We start from the raw sequence: 21,113 nt of genomic DNA, 5'->3' as shown, positions 1-21,113 counted from the left end.
GAGGTGACGCGGGCAGATCTTGGAGGGTCCTCAGATATAGGCGACGGGCGCGGCCTGGGGGGCTTCCTGGAGGTGGAGGCGGACGGAGCCCCAAAACATTGAGAGGATTCGCCCGCTAGGCAGCGTCCCCGAAACCGCGGGAGAGCGCGGGAGGCCGGGCGGGCGGCGCCGAGAAACAGCGGCTGCGGGCAAGCAGCGGGATTGAGGGACGCCAAGCCGGTCGCCACCGCGGAGCAGCCCTTCAGCCGCCCGGCATCGGCTGGTTTGTGCGTCCTCCGCGGATCGGCGGCGGGCCAGCGGCCGAACCCATGCAGCCGCGCAGCGAGCGCCCTGCCGGCAGGACGCAAAGTCCGGAGCACGGCAGCCCCGGGCCCGCGCCGGAGGCTCCGCCGCCGCCGCCGCCGCCGCAGCCTCCAGCGTGAGTGGGCCAGGGGTTAGGGTTAGTGACTGGCTAGAGCCGAGTAGGAGGGAAGGAGGGGCGCGCCAACTCTGGCAGGCTGCCGGGAGGGGGCGGCCTGGCACCCTGCCGGTTCGTCGGACCGCGGAGGGTCCAGACCCTCTGCGTTATCCGCGCACACAGCCGGCGCGGGGTAGGGCATCCCGAGGTGGCTGCTCCCGGAGGTCTGACCCCACCCGCCGCCCTTGAATTCCGGCTGTGCCGCTCAAAGACTCGCGCGGCCTGTCTGCAGGATGAGGGATTAAGGGTCAAAAGAGGTTACATTGCCTGTCGATGTAGGGGTCCGCTTCAGGATCATCGGCCAGTACGCATCAGTTCACTTCGTGCACTTCCCGCAGCCTGTGCGGAGGACACCGGACTCCGACGGGGGCGCGGGAAGGGTGGCCAACAATGGACAGAAAGCCTAGTCCCAAGGAGGGCCTAGGGAGCTGGGGGTGCTTCTGGGGGGAGGGAAGTATGTGCCTGAGCAGGGATCGTGGCAGAGGAAGCCGTACAGGTTCAACGACCGGGGTCTGGCATGGGAGCCGACCTAGAGCGGGAAGCAGGTTGGAGCAGAGTCTGGCTGGACTCCGAGGAGGCTTCCTGGCCGCGAGGCAGCAGAGTGGGTGGCGCCTGGAGAGCACATGGGGTCCCTAGGGGCATGGGTCCTTCATGGAAACTTGGTTCGGGCTTCTTTGGGGGAAGGTGGCTTCCTGGGTGCCCAGGCCCTGACCAAAGTCTCTAGGGTGGGTGAGCAGTTCTGTGCAGAGTACACCCTGACGGGTCACTGCCCATGTGCAGCCCTGAGGCAGAGCGTGCCCGGCCCCGGCAGGCCCGGCCCACAGCCCCCATGGAAGGCACAATGCAGCTGCTGAGCCGCGAGGGCCACGCTGTGTCCCACAACTCCAAGCGGCACTACCACGACGCCTTCGTGGCCATGAGCCGCATGCGACAGCGAGGCCTCCTGTGTGACATCGTCCTACACGTAGCTGCCAAGGAGATCCGGGCACACAAGGTGGTGCTAGCCTCCTGCAGCCCCTACTTCCACGCCATGTTCACAAGCAAGTACAGCCCATCTGGTCCGGGTGCTGGGGGGCTCTGCAGCTCTCCTGGCGTGGGCCCCAGCCTGACTTGCTGTCCCATACCGCCCCCCCACCCCCAGACGAGATGAGTGAGAGCCGTCAGACACACGTGACACTGCACGACATCGACCCTCAGGCCCTGGACCAGCTGGTGCAGTTTGCATACACAGCGGAAATTGTGGTGGGAGAAGGCAACGTGCAGGTGTGGCGGCCTCAGCCTCACGACCCGTGCTGCCACGGTGCCAGTGCCTCCGCTTACCCCATGCCCCTAGCATCCTCTGTAGTGTGGCCACTCCTTCAGTCCTCACATCTGTTTCTCTGCCCCTGCTCCCCGGCCCTCTCTCCCACCTTGCCTCACAGACTCTGCTCCCAGCCGCCAGCCTCCTGCAGCTGAATGGCGTCCGAGACGCCTGCTGCAAGTTCCTGCTGAGCCAGCTGGACCCCTCCAACTGCCTGGGCATCCGGGGCTTCGCCGACACGCACTCCTGCGGTGATCTGCTCAAGGCGGCACACAGGTACGTGCTGCAGCACTTCGTGGACGTGGCCAAGACCGAGGAGTTCATGCTGTTGCCGCTGAAGCAGGTAACGTGGTAGCTGGGGAACAGCCTAGACCTTGACCCGGATCCTGACCCTGACCTAGTTTCTGGACCCCAGAGCCAGCCTTGGTCCCTGGCTCCATCATCTGCACCCTAAAGACCTGGTCCTTTGTCTCTCAACCTTTATCCCCAGTTTCTGACCCACATTCCAACCCAAACACTGTCCCTTGGGCACAACCACCCCCATTTTCTAACTCCACCCAAGCACTTACCATTGATTCCTGATGCTCTCCTGTCTTGATCACATTCTCCCTACTTGATCACCTACTCCCCCAGTAGTCACTGGTTCCACATCCCCAGGACGACCCTGGAATTGGCCCTCAGGAACTGGACCTGTGGCTCCTGACCCTGCTTGGTCCATCCTCATAGGAACACTGGGCCCCTTGGACTCTCCCTCCCAGGCACTTTCAGGGCTCCGTGGGCCCCAAGATCCTCCCCAAATCTCAGGTCTGAGGGTCCCCACCCCCAGGTGCTGGAACTGGTCTCTAGCGACAGCCTGAACGTGCCTTCAGAGGAGGACGTCTACCGTGCCGTCCTGAGCTGGGTCAAGCATGATGTGGATGCCCGGAGGCAGCACGTTCCTCGGGTGAGGCCAGGCCCGGCGGGCAGGGGGGCGGGGCCCACAGTGCTCAGGAGGGGACGCAATGGCTGAGGACCCAGCTGTGGCTGGGCTCTTATGTGCCCACAAACCCCACAGGGGTGATGCAGGCATGTGTCTCAAGAAGGTTCCAGGGTACCTGAGAGGGTCTCAGGGCAGGGCCTGCTACCTGACTATAGCATCCACACCCCAGCTGATGAAGTGTGTCCGCCTGCCCCTGCTGAGCCGGGACTTCCTGCTGGGCCATGTGGACGCTGAGAGCCTGGTGCGGCACCACCCAGACTGCAAGGACCTACTCATCGAGGCCCTCAAGTTCCACCTGCTGCCCGAGCAGAGGGGCGTCCTGGGCACAAGCCGCACCCGGCCCCGGCGCTGCGAAGGCGCTGGTCCTGTGCTCTTTGCTGTGGGTATGCCCACCTGTCCTGTCCCATCCTGTCCCCCAAGCCCTGCCCCGTGTCCCTACCCATGAGCCCAGCACAAGCCCTACTCCCCAACCCTGTGCTAGTTCCATCCTGCACTCACCCCACATCTGCTCTTCCGTCCCCCACGGTGTGACCCACTCACCAGTCCCCGCCCCACTCGCCCTGGGAGCCTCCAGGCCCTCAATCTCGAGATGTGATAGAGCCTCCTAGCCAACTACCTCCCTGGGCCCTCGTCCTGCCCCGTCACCTCCCCATCCCTAGGTGGCGGGAGCCTGTTCGCCATCCACGGGGACTGTGAAGCATATGACACGCGCACTGACCGCTGGCACGTGGTGGCCTCCATGTCCACACGCCGAGCCCGGGTGGGCGTGGCGGCAGTGGGGAACCGGCTGTATGCTGTGGGCGGGTAAGACTGGAGGCTGGTCTCAGGTCAGGGGCTTGGCGTGTGCCCACTGGGCCAGCCCTGACCAGCAGTGGACCCTCCCCTAGTTACGACGGGACTTCAGATCTGGCCACCGTAGAGTCCTACGACCCTGTGACCAACACCTGGCAGCCGGAGGTGTCCATGGGCACGAGGCGCAGCTGCCTGGGTGTGGCTGCCCTGCATGGGCTCCTGTATGCAGCTGGTGGCTACGATGGGGCCTCTTGCCTCAACAGGTAGTGGCCGGGGTCAGGGCCGGGTGGCCTTTCGGAGTTGGCTCAGCAGGTGTGGCTGCACCAGGACTGCAGGGGTCCTGCCTGCGGGGAGCCAAGGGGCACCCTGCCTGAGGTCACCAGGGTCCCCAATACCTTGGCCAGCCCAGTGGCATGTTCTTTCCTCTCTGGGGTCCTTCCCCCAGGGCAGGGGCTGGACCCAGGTGGACACTTGCCCAGCATTGTCCAGGCAGCCCATGGCCCATGTCCACCCAGCATGGCCCTGCTTCCAGCTCCAGTGGGATTCTGGGGTCAGCCTCCGTGACTGCCTAGCATGGAATTTTAGTCATGCTTCAGGGGAGGGCAGGTCCTGGGGCCGGGACTGCCTTTCCTCCACTGCTCAAGGTCAGCCGCAGTCCTGGTGTCTACAGTGCTGAGCGCTATGACCCCCTGACGGGAACGTGGACATCCATCGCCGCCATGAGCACACGGAGGCGATACGTGCGCGTGGCCATGCTCGGTGGGCGCCTGCACTGTGTAGCACCCAGCCCCAGGGGCTCTCACACACAACGGGGGCGCCATGAGTGTGTTCACTCCCTGCAGATGGAAACCTGTATGCCGTGGGTGGCTATGACAGCTCATCACACCTGGCCACCGTGGAGAAGTATGAGCCCCAGGTGTGAAATTCCCCAGTCACATATCCCTGTTCCCCAGAGGTGCTTGAGGTCAACACTCTGGCCACCCCTATCCCCCAGAGGGTCATCCCTCTATGTCCACGTTGTCTCACAGACTCCCCACCCTGGAGTAGAGGTCTGCACGTGTAGGGAGGGAGGCTGGTAGTGGGTCGGCCCCCAGCCCATCCCTCCACCTCAGGTGAACTCCTGGACGCCCGTGGCCTCCATGCTGAGCCGGCGCAGCTCGGCAGGCGTGGCAGTGCTGGAGGGGGCCCTCTACGTGGCTGGTGGCAATGATGGAACCAGCTGCCTCAACTCTGTGGAGAGATACAGCCCCAAGGCAGGCGCCTGGGAGAGTGTGGCGCCTATGAACATCAGAAGGTGCACAGGCCCCCAGAACTGTCACCACCATTGCCCTCTGTTCCTCCAACTAACAGGGCCTTACCCCTGCACAGCTTGTCCCCCACCTCCCTCCTGAGTCTCCCCTTTCAGGGCCCCGCCCCCCCATAGCTAAGGCCCCGCCCCCCCATAGCCAAGGCCCCGCCCCAAAGACACCTCCCTAGGCAGTGACCCCAGGCTTTTCCAGTGGCCACAGCTCCAGACCCTGGCCCTGCCCCCTCCTCACCCCAGGCCTCACCCCCTGCTCCTCCCCTTCCACCCTGCCCCCAGGAGCACACACGACCTGGTGGCCATGGATGGATGGCTGTACGCCGTAGGGGGCAACGACGGCAGTTCCAGCCTCAACTCCATCGAGAAGTACAACCCGAGGACCAACAAGTGGGTGGCCGCGTCCTGCATGTTCACGCGGCGTAGCAGCGTGGGCGTGGCGGTGCTGGAGCTGCTCAACTTCCCTCCGCCCTCTTCGCCCACGCTGTCCGTGTCGTCCACCAGCCTCTGACCTAGTGGCACGGCTGCACAGAGGCCGGCCGGCGGCTTCCCTCGTGCCTTAAGCCCCCAGGGCCCAGCACCTCCCTCCCCTGCTCGTGGGGCGGGGCTTGGCCCCCACCAGGGACATCCAGCGCCGTCCGTCCACCGTGCGTCTAGCCCGGGCGTTACTGTGTTTCTTTCTCAGTGTTTGTGTGTGCCGTTTATTTATTCACTCATTAATTTATTGATTGATGTTGAGCAGGCTGCACCTACCCATTTCTTCGTTTACTCTTGAAGTGTCCTATCTCTGGGGCCAAGCTGCTGTCCTGGGTGAGGGCCCTGGGGAGCAATGGGGTGGACACTGGCATTCCCCGTGGGTGAGGAGCCAACTTGGACTCTGCAGACCTGGAGGGACCCAGGGGTGATGCAGAGCAGTTATGGGGGGGCGGCTTTCTGAGTCAGGTGCAGACCCCCCAGCCTGTGCTTTGCACACCACCCTTGACTCACCCAGCCAGGCACTCTCCCAGGGAGGGCACAAATTGGGCTTCCTTCCCATGGCTGTGGTGTCATTTCTGGATCCTGCACTGAGCTGGGCACCGTCTGCTGCCAACCTCACACAGCAATATGAGCCACTTGAACAATAAACATGTTTCTTGGGCTCTGCAGGCCTGTGGTTGAATGTCCATCTCTGCCTCTCAGGGTCCTGTCTGGGGTGACTGGAGGGGCCTGGGGTGGCCGTGTGCCCGAGCCGAGGCTCCGTGTTGGCATCTGGGGGCTTTGAGACAGCACCATCACGTCCAGGGGCAGGGCTGTGCTGGCCCATGTCTTACCCAGGCTCTGCATGGCATGCCCCCTGACCTCACCAGTCCCAGGTACACCTGGGAGGGTTATGCCCTCTCTCTTGGAATCTGGATTCTGGTTAAGCCTCAGGACCATTTATCTTGACCTGGGGTGAGGGTTGGACGGAGGCAGAAAGGAGGCTGCAGGAGGGTCCTAGTTCTTCCTTCCCCAGTTGCAGACTCCGCTTCAACAGCTGAGAGTGAGCACACGTCCCGTACAGTCACTGGTGATTCAGAGGCTGGCATTTACGTGGAAACAGGATGTGCGCTCACATGTCTGGAGAGGGGTCGCTGGGCTCAGGGAGCTCCATTCTGGCCCTCCTACCCTAGGCAACCTCCAGTCTGATGCAATGGCCTTTGAGCCCCTGTACAGAATGGGGGCTCTTGACTGGGCTGTGAGCTGGGGAATCTCTCCTCCCCTTCCCCTACCCCCAGGCTGGCTGATGTGTGGAGGACCCTGGGAAGGGAGCTGAAAGGCTCAGCTCAGCCTCTGGTAGGGGCCAGTTCCCTCCCAGAAAGACTCCGCCTCCCCAGCCCTTAGGTGCAGGGCTGGCTGGCCCAGAGCCCCGCCCCAGGAGGTGGGGCAGGAGGCTGGGGAGAGAAGGACCCAGACCTGTCGACCTGCTCTACTCAGGTCAGCTGCCACTGCCACCCATGGGGAACAGCCACTGCGTCCCTCAGGCCCCTAGGAGGCTCCGGGCCTCCTTTTCCAGAAAGCCCTCGCTGAAGGGAAATAGGTGAGGGGGGCGGGGTATGGCCATGGCCGCTTGGTCACAGGGTCTCCCTCGATCTGCCTCAGGGGCCAGGCTGTGAGCCCCCCCTCCCTTGTCCCCAGAGAGGACGGCGCACGGAAGCTGGCTGGCCTGTTTGGCACTGAGGCTGGTGCGGACCGGGACACCACTGCTGACAAGATCTTCCACTACATCACAGGGACGGTGAGCGACTGACTGGGTAGCGTGCCCTGGCTCGGAGGGGTGTGGTAGCGGTGGTCTGCGTGTGACTGCCTGTGTGTCCCATCTGTACTGGGCCCAGGGTCTTCCCTGTCAGCCTCAAGAGAGTCAAGCCCAGAGCACAGCGAGGAAGTAGGTGCAGCCCCGCCCTGGGGAGCTCATAGGCCGAAAGTCTGAGCAGAGAGTGAAACTGAGACCCGGCACTGAGTCAGTGGGGCGGCAGGGCGGGGCCTCCGTGCCCAGCCACGTGCCAGTCCTGCCCAGGGCCCTGGTATCCAGCCCCCACCCCGCGCCCTGGTGCAGGACAGCGTGCCTGGGCATGTTGAAGCTGGACAAGCACGTGTGTCTCTGCTGCCGTGTGGGCATGGGTGTCAGGCGAGCGATGGGGCTGTGAACCACCCCCCACCTCTGTTGCTCCAAGAAAGTAAGGTGCTTCTTGTACTCAGCGAGCCAGTCTCTCCACTACCCTTGGCCCTGGTTTCTCCAAGAGACACCCCTTGGGGTCCACCACTATGTCATCCTGTACCCCCACGCCACACAGCAAGGAGGGCTCCCAAGCATATGCTGGGCCACCTTTGAGCTGAATACCTGCTGACCAAGGGGGAGAGACACCTGCCCTTTAACCCGGCGCAGCCTCCAAGGGTTGGAGTGAGGCTCTGCTGTGTGCAAAGGCCCTGGCGTGTGAGGGAAATGAGCCTCTAGGCTATTGCCCCAGGAACAACATCTGTGATTGTGCGGGGAGCACTGACCAGCACCCATCCTCACAGCTGCTGGTGTCGGCTCCCAGGCAACCTTTCCAAGTGTTCCTCTCAGACTGGGAAGCCCGGGCCTGTCCCCTCTCCTGCTCCCTGGGGTTCCCTGGGGTTCCCTGGGCTCCCTGTGCTACCTTCAGAAACCAGCTACCTCAGAGAAGCGGACAGGGCACTTCTGTCGAGGCCCTCCCTGGCCAGAATCCCTCCATGTGGCCACATCTCAGACCTCAGTTCCCTCCGTGCAGGTCCAGGGCATACCATGTGGTCCCGGTGGTCCTCTTGCCAGGACATGGCAGCTGGAGAGGGAACTCGGCTTGCTGAACCTCGGTGGGTGGGGCCAGGGGAGGAGCCAGCACTCCCTTTCCCTGTCAGGGGGTGGGCCCTGCCCCGTCGTGGGAGCCTGCCCCACAAGGGCCCCAAGCCTGAGCCCAGGCCACGGGCCAGCTGTGTGGCCCTTCCTGCTCCGTGGCCTATTTTTCATGGGTCCCATCCCAGCATCGTCCGCACTGGGTGTGGGTGCAGGAGGCCCCACCCAGAGGCAGAGAGGCCCGGAAGCTCTGAGTCTGTCTGTTCACATTCCTGGGCTTGCCCAAGGGGTGGCTCAGCTTGGCCAAGGCACAGCAGCCCCTGCCAGCTCCCCGGTGTGCCCTGATCCTCAGACTTCAGCCCCTCCAGCCCCAGTTGGGCACCTGTCCTGATCTGGCTCCCATTCTGATCATCAAAGCCCTGCTTATAGAGGATTCTCTATTTGAGAGTCAGCTGTTGGTGGGCACTGATCCTCCCTCCCTTCAGCAGACAGGCACTGAAGCCCTAGTACACCGAGGGCTTACACCCAGTGCACCAGTACTGTCCCAGGTCCTGGCCCAGCAAAGGGGCCAATAGACAAGGGCCCTGTTCCCATGTCATTCGCATCCATGACAAAGCCAGATGACAAGATAAAGAAGGAAAAGACAGCACATCAGATGTGGCTGGCACCAAGGTGAAATGCAAAGGAGGACCAATGGGCAGGGGCCAGTGAGGCTGGAGCATCGGAAGGGCACCGGACAGGAGCTCAAGAGAAGGAGTCTGAGCCGAGTGCTGGACTAAGTGAGAAGGGGCTGGGCTGAGTGCTGCAGTCAGAGAGGGCAGCAGGAGCAAAGATCCTGAGATAAGTAGATGCCTGAAGTGAGGGGAGAGGACCCCTTGGCCATTGCCAGGACCTTGGCCTCTGCTGAGAGGGAGATGGGGGCATGTGGCAGTGTGGCGCTTAACAGGCTGTGATGAGAATACTTACACCAGGCAAACTGGAAAATACTGCAAATCGGCACCCCCCTTCTCGGTTTGTTGTTGTTCAGTCACTCAGTTGTGTCGAACTCTTTGTGACCCCATGGACCCTAACCTTTCTCCGTAGAGCCAGGTTTTAAGCCAGTACCAACTGACGCTGAGGTGTGGGAGGGTTTTGAGCATCCTGTCACTCAAACACCTGAAAACCCCTCTGACCAACAGGATTTGGAAGGTTGAGTAACCAAAATAGGACTTCCCTGGTGGCTCAGCAGTAAAGAATTCACCTGCAATGCAGGAGCTGCAGGAGATGCGGGTTGGATCCCTGGGTTGGGAAGATCCCCTGGAGGAGGGCATGGCAACCCACTCTAGTATTCTTGCTGGGAGAATCCCATGGACAGAGGAGCCTGGAGGGCTACAATCCATAGGGTAACAAAGAGTCAGACATGACTGAAGGGACTTTAAACAGCACAGTAACCAAAATAAGGGAACACAGTTAGGAAACAGTGAAGCTAAGAGTTGAATTTCTGATGAGTTGAAAGGTTGCTGGTCCATCACTAGACCACAGAGTTCTGTGACCAGCAGAGGCTGTGTGTGTGTGTGTGTGTGTGTGTGTGTGTGTTCTGCACTGTTGTCACGTGAAGAGACTGTGTGTGTACAGGGCTCTGTACATAAGTGATGCTGTACGTGTGTTCTTAACCTATGTATGGTGAGACTGGGGGCCAAGGCCGCTGGTCACCATTCAGGCCCCCTCTCCTGAGCTCTTCCCCCACCCTAGAACATCCCAGGTTTGCAGAGCCAGCAAGAAATCCTGGAGCAGCCTTTCCTGAGTGTGTTCAAGGAGGGGCGGCGAAGGGCAGCAGTGAGGAGTCTGGGCAGCGTTGTGCACTATGCCAAGGTCCAGCTGCGTTTCCAGCACAGCCAGGTGGGGGCTGGGCTGGGGGGGCATGCTTAGGGGGGCCACCCTGGACCCTGCCCTCAAGTCCTCAGACGCTGGCCCCTCTCTCCCCTAGAATGTCAGTGACTGCTACCTGGAGCTGTTCCCCTCCCACCTCTACTTCCAGGCCCATGGTCCCGAAGGACTCACTTTCCAGGTGTGGTGAGATGGGCAGAGGGAGGTGCTGAGGAAGCGGGAGAGCAGAGCTGTGGGAGGCAGAGGGGCCCTAGCCCTTCTCTCCCTCTATGCTCTGGCAGGGGCTGTTACCACTGATGGAGCTGAGTGTCTGCCCCCTCGAGGGGTCTAGAGAGCACGCCTTCCAGATCACAGGTGTGTGGGAGCACGGGTGGGGCTGCCTGTGCTGACCTTGCCCTCAGGACAAGGCGACAGCACTAAGGCTGCTCACTGAGCCTGGCTGTTGACCCGGCCTGGGACCTTGGCGGAACTCTGAGCACGTTGAAGGGTCCTGACTTTTCCTCTGATGGGCACACGTTCAGTGCCAGGCTGGGGTGGAGGACAGCAGACTGAGGGCCTCCAGAGCTGTGCATGTGGTCATCAGTGGCTTCTGCCAACCCTTGAGGGACCTCTCCTGTGGGCCTCTGGCCTAGCCCACTCTGTCCCTCCCCCGCAGGCCCGCTGCCCGCCCCACTTCTCGTGCTCTGCCCCAGCCAGGCCGAGCTGGGCCGCTGGCTCTACCACCTGGAGAAGCAGATAGCCCTCGTGGGAGGGGTGCCTCGCTGCCCCCCAGAGCCCCTGCAGGTCAGTGCTGGGAACCCTGCACCCCTTTCCCTTCCCCTCCTCCACCTGCCCCTGACCCTTTCCTCCCAAGGCCCCACTGAGGACGCGCTCCCCTGCACTCTGCAGCACAGGCTGACCCGGCTGCGGACAGCATCAGGCCGCCAGGTGATGGGCAGTGCCATCTGTGCCTCAAGGGTCAAGCTGCAGCATCTGCCCTCACAGGTGGGGGCACAGAGGTGGGAGGAGGTGGGAGCGGGGTACGGGCTCCAGGTGGGGCCAGGCCCTGGGTGCATGCCAGCGGAGACCCCACTCCACCCTGTGACCTCCCTGCAGGAGCAGTGGGACCGCCTCCTTGTCCTGTACCCAACCTCCCTGGCCATCTTCTCCGAGGAAGCAGATGGGCTTTGCTTTAAGGTGGGTCCCTCCCCACTGCAGATCCGCCCCAGGGAGGCGCCCTGCACATGGGGGTGGGAGGGGGCAACGGCTCAGGAGGAACCTGTATGTCGGGGCCTGCTGGGACAGGTGGCCCCACCCACCCAGCCTGCTGTCCTGGTCAGTCTGGTCTCAGCCTATCATGGGCAAGGACGGTGGGCACCTTGCCTCAGCACCCTGTATCATGCTAGCAAGTCCACAGCCACCAGCAGGCCAGTCACCTGGGGGTGGCATGGGGCCCACAGTGCTCCTGAAAGGTGCCTGTACCTCTGAACAGGCATCTTCCTGGTGCCTGAAGGTTGTGTGTGTGTGTGTGTGTGTATGTGTGTGTGTGTGCGTGTGTGGGTGTAGGCATGGGCGTGAGGGTCCATCCTGTGCATCAGGGTACCTCCTACACTGGGGGTGATCATGGCCTTCAGCCATCGAGAAACGCAGGGGGCTTCCTCGTGATCCCTTCCCACCCACCCCCATCTTAATGGGTGGCCCAGGGGACCAGTCCCTGACCAGTCCTGAGTCAGACATTGGCTGGAGAAAGCCCCACCTGGAGCCCAGGTGAAGACACCCCTCTAGAACGGACAGGATGTGCCTGGCCTCCCTCAAGATGTTGGCCTCAGCCCTGCTTTGCCCTCTGCCTGGCATCCACGTGCCCACCCAACTCAGGAGGGCTCACTGAGGTGGTGGTCAGGGATTGTTCCCTGACTCAGGCCCTGTCCCCCTGATGCCCTGCAGGGGGAGCTCCCGCTCAGCGCCATCCACATCAACCTGGAAGAGAGGGAGAAGCAGATTCGCTCTTTCCTGATTGAAGGTGGGTGGGAGCCAGGCCTGGGAGAGGGGCTGTGGCCCTGGGTGGGCACCTAGCTCTGCGCTGGGGCCTTGCAGGGAGCACCCTGCCTGCAAGGCCCCCTCACAGCATCCGTGCACCAGGCCGTCTCATCAACACCATCCGTGTGGTGTGTGCCAGCTACGAGGACTATAGCCACTGGCTGCTCTGCCTGCAGACAGTCTGCCAGGAGGACAGGGCCTCCCCACCACTCGGCCCTGAGAGCCTCCCAGGGCTGCGGGCGCCCACACAGGTAAGGAGTCAGCAGGGCAGGTGCTGCTGGGCCATGGTAAAACAGACGGGTGGGCCTGGGCACGGGGAGGTGGGGAGGGTTCCTGCCACCTGGCTCACCTTTACCCCTTGCCGGCTGTCCAGGTTGTGGCCAGTGGCCGAGGCTCGCTCTCCTCTGATGCACGGACCAGCTGGGACTCAGGGTGCCCGGCGCCCGCCTCCACTTGCACCAGCCACTCCCTCCCTGAGTCCTCAGCACCATCCACTGCAGGCTGCCCGGCCCGGCCCCCACTGGTGAGTATCTGAGGGGGGTGGACCCCATGGCATACTTGCCTGGTTCCTCAGGGGAAGGGACTCTGTGTAGCTTCAGACCGTTGTATGGGGAGAGGGCCCCAGGAAACCTTCTGGAAGGTCTTTGGTTCCCACAGGAGCAAGCCAACCCTGGCTGCACCAGCATCGGCGGGCACAGGGCAAAGCTGAGACGGGGCGGCAGCAGCCGATCACCCAGGAACAAGGCCCGGGCTGAGAGGCCTGGCCCAGCCGCCCTGCTACACCTGGACCTGACCAAGGTGGGCCAGCACGTTGACCCCAGCTCTAGGCATGACCCTCCGCTCCCTCCCACCCTCCACCTCCCTGGCCTCCTCAGTCCTGAAACCACCAGAGGCCCCTTGCACAGAGAGGGAAGGGCTTGGCCGCTTCCAGCCCCAGGAAGCTGTGTCTCCTGTCTCTTGCCTACAGTTGAGCCTAGACGGCGGCACTGAGGCTCCAGACCATTCTCTGGAGACACCCCACTCCCCGCTCTATGCTGACCCCTACACACCACCTGCCACTTCCCACCGCAAGATCACAGATGTCCAGAACCTGGATGAGGTCAGTCCCCTGCTAGGTGACAGAAAGAGCTGGTGTGCCCACAGCCTAAGGCTGAGAGGGTACCCGAAGCCTGAGGTCTGCTCAGGCCACTGTGGGTGACTGAGGGGGTTTCTGGGGCAGGGGCCTCTCAGGGGGCCTCGGTCACCAGTGCTCTCCCGACAGTTCCTCAGTGCGATGCAGAGCACGCTTGGACCTGAGCCCTCCAGCCCGTTCTGCTCAATCCCCGTGTCTGAGCCTGTCTCTGACTCCAGCTGTGGACTCTCCGGCCCCCACTTACTCTCTGAGAAGGCAGTCCCGCGGGCCCGAGCCTCTCGGCACCATCGTGCCTCCATCAAGGGCTGGGGGCCCCGGCCCCCAGACTCCCCTCAGCTTGTGAGTATCAGCCCCCACCCCGGGCAAGGGGTTCTGTTGGGGAGAGGAAATCATGTGGGGCCTTCTGGGACCCTGAGGGAGCAGGAGAGATGGAAACAGGGGAAGAGGGGGGTGAGTGGAAACCAGGGACTGGGCTTGGTGGCAGGAAGGGAGCAGTGGGGAGGGAGGGGGCCAAGAGGAAAAGGAAGGGGTGGGGTCAGGCAGATTCGTGGACTGGTCTCCAAGCTCCCTTTCCTGGGGCCCATCTCTCAGACCTGTGGTTGGGGTCCCCAGGTCTCCCCTGAGAAAGAAGCTTCGCCCGACCCCTCACCACCTCCCCCAGGTGAGTGAGGGCCCTGCCCCTGTCTGGGAGAGTTTGGGGTGTCACCTCCTGAAGACACATGCATGTCCGCTCTCCCCACCAGATGGCGTCCCCCGCCCGGGCTATGGCAGCAGCCAGGACAAAGCTCTGTCACCTTCCCAGCGGCGGGGGCCTCGAGGAGCACCAGAGCCTGAACAGGGGCTCATCCAGTGGATCTGATGGCCCCTAGCAGCTGCTGCTGGGGACCACCTGCCTGCATCGACCCTGGAGGAGGGGCCGCAACAGGACCTGGGGCTTGTCTGTGGGGCCACAGGCAGTGTCGAGACCGGGTCTGACCCCGGCAGGTGGAGGGAGCCTCAAGAACCCTGAGTTACCCTGGGCCCTGGACACCTTGGCCAAGGTGACTGGACACCCAAAGGGCCCACACCTCAGCCTGCCTCTCAGGAAGGAATGAGGGAGGGGACTTGGGGTAGCGGCTTCACCTGGGAGAAGGAGGATGGCACAAGCATAACGATCAGAGGGCTGAGCAAGTCAGGTTAGCGAGGGCCAGAGTATGTGAAACCAGAGAGCACAAGAGTCGGAGGTCAGCGAGGTCTGAGACATGATGAGCAGAGGGAAGAGGGTGGCCTGGGCGTGTGTGAGTAGGATGAACTGGTCGGGAGAAACTGGCAAGAGACCAAACAGGAAGGAAAGAGGAGGTTTTATTGGTGCTGTGTGTCCATGCGTCCTGTCCTCAGCAGCCAGTAGTCCCCTGCGTCCTGGGGACCCTGCATGTGCTGCTTCCAGGGCTGGACACCCACCCAAGCACCCCTTGCTCCACCACTGCCTGCGCCCTGCCCACTTTCCTGTCCCATCTCCAGCTCCTTTCAGCCCTGGGCAAAGCCAGGTGTCCAGTTCCTCCACCCGATACCCTTGCCTTCCATCTCTGCAGCCCCTCCAGGGCGCCCCAGAGGCCGGGCTCCAGGCCCTGCCTACGGACCCCTACCCCTCTGGGTACCTGCTCACCGTCTCGGGCAGGAACCAAGGAGGCCTTGACCAGACCTTTGGGGTTCCGGGGTCAGAGAAGCCTCAGAGGCCTCCACCGGTCCAGCCTCTTGTAAACAGGGCAGAGGCTGGGACACTGCCCACCCTCCAGCCTCGAGGCCCTCTGCCTCCTTGCTCTTGCCCCTGCCCCGATCTCCTGCTGGGGCCTTGCTGCTGCTCTGAACCCCTCTAACTTCCACTGTCCTGTTGTGGCCCTCCCTCCAGAAGCATAACCACATAGGATGAGGATTCCAGTTAATTCCGGTTTCAGATAAACCACAAACAGTTCCTTAGTGTAAGTGGGTCTCATCCTGAGTGTCTGAGATTCAAGTTTCATTGGACGACCTGTGTTTTTTATTGCTAACCTGGCCACCTTACTAACCAGCTTCCTGCTCGGTCCCTACCTACCCAGCCTTCCAGAATCTCCCCGCTCCCAAGTGTGGAGCACAGCCTTGGCCTCAGCCACTGGTCAGACCCTCAGTGGAGTCCAGGGGAGCCGGGACCAAGGACGCAGTCTCCTTCTTGGACACTGCAGAACACAAAGAGTCAGAGGGCAAGGCCTGAGGGCAGCGCCTTGTCCTGAGCACCTGTGGACATTTCCTTGTCCTGCGTCTTCCTGGGCCAAGCCTGGGTCCTAGGGGCTGGGGCTGGAGCTGGGGCTGGGGCTGCGACTGCGGCTGTGGCGCCCCCGCTCCACCTGCCGGCGGAAATATCGGATGGCAGAGATGGTGCCAATGTTGGCCAGCAGAACTGCAAGAGAAGCACAGACCTCCTGAGTGCCGGCTCTGTTCTGGCCTTGTCACCACCTTCCATCCACACAGGCTGACTCTCAAAGGACAAGGGCAGGCTGGCAGAGAGAGGGTGGGTCTGCAACGCAGGAAATCAGTCAGCAGAGAAACCCACACCTCCACATGGGCCTCTCATCCCTGCTAGCCCAGAAGCTGGGACTGGACACCACTCCCCCTCCACTGGACTTCTGAACACCAGCCCACCCCACCCCGGCCCCACAAACCTGTCTTCCAGGCATCTGGGGCATGCAGGTCTGACGTTCTCACAGCCCAGGTAGCAAAGGCTACGAACACCATGCACATGTCTTTCTGGCTGAAGGTGAACGAGGTGAGGGGACCCCGGGGTGCCACTGGGGAAGAGAAGCATGGCCTGAGCTCCTGCTGCCTGACTCAGACACACCTGCCCTGGTCACGTCTATCCTGAGTCACGTCCTTCCTATGACACCTCTGTCCCAAGACCCAGGGTAGCGTGTGGCATAGTTGAGTCAGGCCAACTTGGGCGAGTGCATCCGGGGCACTGTTTCCTGGTTTGTAAAATATCTTCTAGAGGGAATGTGAGCCTTACCTGCAGGCAGTGCAGACTGAGCTGGGGATGCCCCAAGTTGTCTGGGGCTGAACACAAGGTGACAGCCACTGTGGAGCCACCCCCTGCCTGGCTGGGGCTGCCCCACCTGGACTGTCTCCTGGGAGTCGGGGAGGAGGCAGGGGGAGGGGCCCTTCCTGAGCAGATCACCCCTGAGGCCCGCCCACCAGCTCACAACCCAGGATCCTGGCCTGTCCCTCCCCCGATGGCCCTCTTGGCTGAACTCCCTGGACAGTGTGTTCCCAGGTCCTAGACAGACCAGGAGGCCCCCGCAACACACACCTGCTTCCCTGATGGCCAGGGTGAGCTGTTCCACTGTGGCTGGGCTAGACTCCGGTGGGGCGCCAGTTCCCACTCCCCAGAGGACTGACCTGGAGGGCTCTGTGGCCTGCATCTGGAGAAGGGCGGCTGGCCCCAGTGTGCCCCCTGACCTGTCCTCCTCGAGGAAGTGTTCATAGGCCTCAGGGATGGAGATTGGCATGGGGTCTCCAGGTGGAGGGGCCGGCACAGACCCAGCCTTTAGGAGTGGGGCCTGGGAGCGGCCCTCCTGGTGCCTCGACCTCTGGATTTGGCTCTCTTGGAAGAAGAACTCACACACATCCGGCCACTGGACTTCGGCTGGAGCCTGGGCAGCCTCTGCTGCCCCCTCAGCCTCTTCGTCCTCCTCCTCAATGGTGTCACAAAAGAAGAAGTCATAGGCTTCCGGGAGGGTCACTGCAAAGCAGCTCCTGCGCCCTGGCCCCATGGAGGCAGAGGGGGCAGGGGGAGGCAGGTGCTTCAGAATCCGAGGCTGGGGGCTCCGGGGCCCAACTGCCACAGAGTCCCAGGCTCCAGAACCTCTGTGGCCCCCAGATGCCATCCTGGGGGCTGTGGCCGGAGAGGGTGGGCCTGAGACCTCTCCTGACCCTGGCTCTTCGGAGCTGGGCATGGCCATAGAGAATCGCACTTTCTTCTTCTTGGGTGCTTGGATGGGGCCTAGAGGGGGCTCCCCAGTGTGGTGTCCAGGGGCATCTGTTGAGGGCTCCCCTCTGGGGTTCTGTTGGTGCCCCTCTAGAGACCGAACAGGGCTCAAACCCAGCTTGGCCACAGGAACAACCTCTGCTTCCACCATGTCAGGCCCAGCCTGGGGTGTGGGAGCAGGTGGTGTAGACACACCCACATCAGACCCAGCCTCGAGCACAAGGTGAGGCAGGGCTGTGCATGGTACAGCCTTTGAGGCAGGCATAGATGAATCCACCTCTGGCTGGACCACTGGGCCTGGCATAAGCTGGTCCACATCTAGTCTAGGCTTGAAGGTGGGTGTGGACTGAGGCTCATTGGGTTGAGTGTTGAAGGCGGGTGTAGACTGAGGTTCATCAGGTTGAGGCTTGAAGGCAGGTGTAGACTGAGGCTCATCGGGTTGAGGACTGAAGGCGGGTGTGGACTGAGGCTCATTGGGTTGAACGTTGAAGGCGGGTGTAGACTGAGGTTCATCAGGTTGAGGCTTGAAGGCAGGTGTAGACTGAGGCTCATCGGGTTGAGGACTGAAGGCGGGTGTGGACTGAGGCTCATTGGGTTGAGCGTTGAAGGCGGATGTAGACTGAGGTTCATCAGGTTGAGGCTTGAAGGCAGGTGTAGACTGAGGCTCATCGGGTTGAGGACTGAAGGTGGGTGTGGACTGAGGCTCATTGGGTTGAGCATTGAAGGCGGATGTAGACTGAGATTCATCGGGTTGAGGCTTGAAGGCGGGTGTAGACTGAGGTTCATCAGGTTGAGGCTTGAAGGCAGGTGTAGACTGAGGCTCATCGGGTTGAGGTTCAGAGGCAGGTGTGGATAGAGCCACATCTGACTTAATCGTGACGTCTAGAGGAGCCCCTGGGTCAGACGTGGACGCAGCGCACGGGTCAGCTCTGGGGCTCATTCCAAGTCGATCTGTTCCCTGCTCAGTAGTAGAGACAGATGTAGACAGATCCACACCTGGCCCTTGTCCGGCCACCTGCTCGGGGGCTCCTGCAGACTCTGGCCCAGTTCCTGCTGTCTGCTTTGCTGCTCCTGCTGGGAGACCCTTCCCCCTGGACCCAGCAGGGCCGAAGCTGTCCTCAGGTTTGGCCTCTGTGAGCAGTGGGGAGTCCAGCTGGGTGGGAGCAGGGCCTGGGCCGCCCGAACGCCCACCTGCTTTGGTGCCTGCAGTGCGCCTCTTCTTTCGGCCAGGGCTTCTTGGCGGGGCTCCAGGGCTGCCAGGGGACCTCTGGGGGGCAGCACTGTGGCCAGGGGACTCAGGACTCCCAGCGGGCTCACCAGTGGGAGTAGGGGCAGGGCCCCGGGGGGCTGGCCCCCGCAGAAGCCTCTGCATCTCGTCTCTGGAAGACACTGGCCCCGGGAGGGATGAGCCCTGGACGAGAGGGGTGGCACCAGGGCTGAGGGACAGCCGAGCTTCTGACTGTGCGGACGTGCTGGGCGTCTGCTGATCCGCCTCTGGGGCCAGCATGGGTTCATGCCAAGACCTGCTGACCAGCTGCCGGGTGGCGGCCTTGTCCTCCTCCTCAAAGCTGGGCCAGCTACTTCCTCCAGGAGTCAGTTGCCCCTCGAGAAAGGGTGAGGGTCCTGGGGGGCTGCTGCCCCTGCTGTCCCTTTGGTCAGTGTCGCTAGACAAGGGTTCATCCCCAGAGGCCAGGCCGGCCTGCAGGAGGCCACACTCTTCGGCAGCGGCTGAGAACTCAGCCCAGTCCTGGTCGCTCAGCTGGACGCTGTACTGGAAGTTCTCCATTCTGGGTCAGCAGAGGCACGTGAGCCACAGACCAGGTTCTTCACAGACCCAGGCCTGGGGCCCCGGCCCGCACTCACTGCCACCACCCCACCTGCCCCCTTGGGTTTCCCTGGCCCAGAGGCCAGCCCTCCATTTCTGTCCTGAAAGAGAGCAGAACAGAGTCCAGAGAGAAGCTGTGCTGCTTCCTGGAGTTGGAGCATCCAAAACTCCTGCCTTCCCTGCTTCCCAATTGAGCGCAAATGGTAACATTAAAAGGACATGTTGCTACAATCCTGCATTCGAGCCAGTGAAGTTCACTAAAACACAGGGCTCCTCACCCCCAGGAGAAGTTTCTCTCCTCAAGGTGTGTTTTTTCTGTTCAGCTGAGGCAGCCTCCAGCTTTCCGGCAGAGCTGCTAGTACAAAGGCCAACTCGACACAGCAAAGCCCATTTCAAGGACCACCCACTAGGGTTCAGTTCACCTGAGTGATAGTTCTGGAGTGTCCCAATGTGCCCCAGGTGGCAGCTGGCCACGGGGGGAAGGGCCGTGGTGTCCAGCAGGTGACCAGTCTTTAGGGATGACCTTCCACCAGCCTTGGCTGGGACAGGCTGCCGGGCTTCTTCTGAGCCTACCAAGGTCACACCAATGCTGCCAGACCCCACTCAGGGTTCATCAGGGAGAGCCTGGCTCTGCCCCTGCCTGGGCAGGAGGTCCCAGAACAGAATGAGCCTCCTGGTTCCCACCAGCCCCCTAGGGCCACCGTCAGAGTCTGTGCCCCTGACCCAGACCTGCCCAGCTGACAAAGCCCTCCTCCCTGCGTCTCACTGAACCAAGGCAACCCTTCTTGGTTGGGAGCCCCTAACCTCTCAGCCCCCGATGGGGGGTTGCCCTTTGGCCCTTGGTCAGGTACCGCTGGACCCAGGGAGTGGGAGGCTATTGGCCAGAACAGTCCTGCGATGGAGGTGCCTTGAGACCAGGCACCATGGCTTCCTGACCCGTTGCCCCTTGTCCTCCTCTCTGGTCCTAGGGAAGGCCCCTGTAGGGGCTGTCCCCTTTGGTACCCCTTAGGGTGGAAATGAGGGGCTGACAGTACTGTACCTGGGACCCCACAGCCAGCCGGGGCAGCGGAGCTGGGCGTCCGAGCTGCCTGTCCCAGAGCGGCATGGTGCAGGGCTCACCACACAGGCCCCACCCCCATTGCCAAAAATACCACAGCTTCATGGTCACATGTCTCCTGCCAGGCAGCGTAGTCCAGGCCACAAATAGATGGCATTTGAGGGGCTTCCAGCTACGTGAGGGATGCCTTCCTGGTCAGGTCAAATGCTGGTCAGAGAATGCTGACCAACAGTCTTGCCCGCAGGGGCCTCCCTTTCCCAAACTGAAGGCCACTCTGCAGTTCATCTTGGCTGAAGGCTGCTTTCTCCTCCTAAAGTGGCCCCACCCACTGTGAAAATTCAGACCCCTGCTCCTCCTGCTTCTTCACCTGCTGGCAGCCCCCCAAGACCAATCCAAATGCTTCTGGGTCTTAGGGCTTTACCCTGATGCCTTTGGGGAACAGAGGGAGTGAGAAAGTGATGAACCCCGAAATGAGGGTCCTGGAATGTTCCTAGAGGTCATTTGGACATGGCCACCGCTGACCTGGGTCAGGGCTTGCCCTCTGGTGTGGCCCGTCCCCTGGCAATGTCGTGAACCTGCCCGGTTGGGCTTTCAGTAGAACACCCACATGGGAGTGGTTGCAAGCGGTCGGGGAGAGCCAGTCACTCCTGCCAGCATCTCTCCTGACCTAGGCTCCTGCAGGCAAAGCCCAAGATGGGGGTGGCAAGCAGGCTGTCCCTCCAGGAACGGGGGTCTGGTGCTGCCACCCGCAGGTCACCAGGAGGAGTGGGCAGGAGACATGGCTTCTGGGAACAACAGCCCCTTGCAGGCACCACCCTGCCCAGCCCTCTGAGTCCGTCCTGAGAGAGGTGCCAGGAGGACCCTCTTTCACTGTTGAGTTTGGTAAGATATAGAGAGGGTGAGTGTCCGTAACCACACTTATTTACTAACTGTGGTTAGTAAGTGGCGAACCTGGGCCCTAAAGGCCCTGCTCAGAGCCATCCTGCCTCAAGGCTAGTGTAGCCTATCCCCAGGCAGGTACAGTGACACACACCCCTCCTGCTGGGGGACAGAGGAGGGAGTGAGGG

The 21,113-nt window shown here is 62.1% G+C and overlaps 3 protein-coding genes across 6 annotated transcripts; 2 read left to right on the top strand and 1 right to left on the bottom strand.

Moving 5' to 3' along the window:
- Window positions 1-90: 90 nt before the first annotated feature.
- On the top strand, window positions 91-5,973 carry KLHL17 (kelch like family member 17). 2 transcript variants are annotated; one of them, XM_061383149.1, is made up of 12 exons: window positions 109-418; window positions 1,238-1,497; window positions 1,599-1,720; window positions 1,879-2,100; window positions 2,584-2,700; window positions 2,906-3,119; window positions 3,396-3,540; window positions 3,624-3,791; window positions 4,199-4,287; window positions 4,371-4,444; window positions 4,641-4,822; window positions 5,111-5,973. In XM_061383149.1, exons 1-12 carry the CDS (start codon window positions 309-311, stop codon window positions 5,337-5,339), a joined length of 1,932 nt encoding a protein of 643 aa, XP_061239133.1. In that variant the 5' UTR covers window positions 109-308; the 3' UTR covers window positions 5,340-5,973. The 2 variants fall into 2 exon arrangements, with proteins under 2 accessions (XP_061239134.1, XP_061239133.1); XM_061383150.1 differs by lacking the exon at window positions 4,641-4,822 and having other exon boundaries at window positions 91-418.
- Window positions 5,974-6,059: 86 nt separating this feature from the next.
- Window positions 6,060-15,163, top strand: PLEKHN1 (pleckstrin homology domain containing N1). 2 transcript variants are annotated; one of them, XM_061383151.1, is made up of 16 exons: window positions 6,060-6,884; window positions 6,983-7,082; window positions 9,888-10,034; window positions 10,123-10,203; window positions 10,304-10,376; window positions 10,678-10,805; window positions 10,911-11,006; window positions 11,118-11,198; window positions 11,946-12,021; window positions 12,141-12,289; window positions 12,412-12,561; window positions 12,696-12,836; window positions 13,006-13,137; window positions 13,300-13,509; window positions 13,783-13,831; window positions 13,914-15,163. In XM_061383151.1, the coding sequence occupies exons 1-16, from the start codon at window positions 6,802-6,804 to the stop codon at window positions 14,027-14,029; spliced, it is 1,812 nt and encodes a 603-aa protein (XP_061239135.1). In that variant the 5' UTR covers window positions 6,060-6,801; the 3' UTR covers window positions 14,030-15,163. The 2 variants fall into 2 exon arrangements, with proteins under 2 accessions (XP_061239135.1, XP_061239136.1); XM_061383152.1 differs by lacking the exon at window positions 13,783-13,831.
- On the bottom strand, window positions 14,494-20,133 carry PERM1 (PPARGC1 and ESRR induced regulator, muscle 1). 2 transcript variants are annotated; one of them, XM_061383131.1, is made up of 4 exons: window positions 20,029-20,133; window positions 16,487-19,090; window positions 15,846-15,971; window positions 14,494-15,583 (listed from the first exon to the last, which is right to left on the bottom strand). In XM_061383131.1, exons 2-4 carry the CDS (start codon window positions 18,948-18,950, stop codon window positions 15,468-15,470), a joined length of 2,706 nt encoding a protein of 901 aa, XP_061239115.1. In that variant the 5' UTR covers window positions 18,951-19,090; window positions 20,029-20,133; the 3' UTR covers window positions 14,494-15,467. The 2 variants fall into 2 exon arrangements, with proteins under 2 accessions (XP_061239115.1, XP_061239114.1); XM_061383130.1 differs by having other exon boundaries at window positions 16,487-20,117.
- Between the last annotated feature and the right edge of the window lie 980 nt (window positions 20,134-21,113).

This window comes from Bos javanicus, chromosome 16 (assembly GCF_032452875.1).
Source record: "Bos javanicus breed banteng chromosome 16, ARS-OSU_banteng_1.0, whole genome shotgun sequence".
Lineage (NCBI taxonomy): Eukaryota > Metazoa > Chordata > Mammalia > Artiodactyla > Bovidae > Bos > Bos javanicus.
Note: the sequence above shows the minus strand (reverse complement) of the source record. Positions and strands in the feature narration are given on the sequence as shown.

Coding starts and splice junctions, on each gene's coding strand:
- KLHL17 (XM_061383149.1), top strand. CDS start 309: ATGCAGCCGCGCAGCGAGCGCCCTGCCGGCAGGACGCAAAGTCCGGAG. Junction 419..1,237: donor CCGCCGCCGCAGCCTCCAGC/GTGAGTGGGCCA, acceptor GCCCATGTGCAG/CCCTGAGGCAGAGCGTGCCC. Junction 3,120..3,395: donor TCCTGTGCTCTTTGCTGTGG/GTATGCCCACCT, acceptor CCCCATCCCTAG/GTGGCGGGAGCCTGTTCGCC.
- PLEKHN1 (XM_061383151.1), top strand. CDS start 6,802: ATGGGGAACAGCCACTGCGTCCCTCAGGCCCCTAGGAGGCTCCGGGCC. Junction 10,204..10,303: donor CCGAAGGACTCACTTTCCAG/GTGTGGTGAGAT, acceptor ATGCTCTGGCAG/GGGCTGTTACCACTGATGGA. Junction 12,562..12,695: donor GCCCGGCCCGGCCCCCACTG/GTGAGTATCTGA, acceptor TGGTTCCCACAG/GAGCAAGCCAACCCTGGCTG.
- PERM1 (XM_061383131.1), bottom strand. CDS start 18,950: ATGGAGAACTTCCAGTACAGCGTCCAGCTGAGCGACCAGGACTGGGCT. Junction 15,972..16,486: donor CCTGGCCATCAGGGAAGCAG/GTGTGTGTTGCG, acceptor TCTCTTCCCCAG/TGGCACCCCGGGGTCCCCTC. Junction 15,584..15,845: donor CCCAGATGCCTGGAAGACAG/GTTTGTGGGGCC, acceptor CTTCTCTTGCAG/TTCTGCTGGCCAACATTGGC.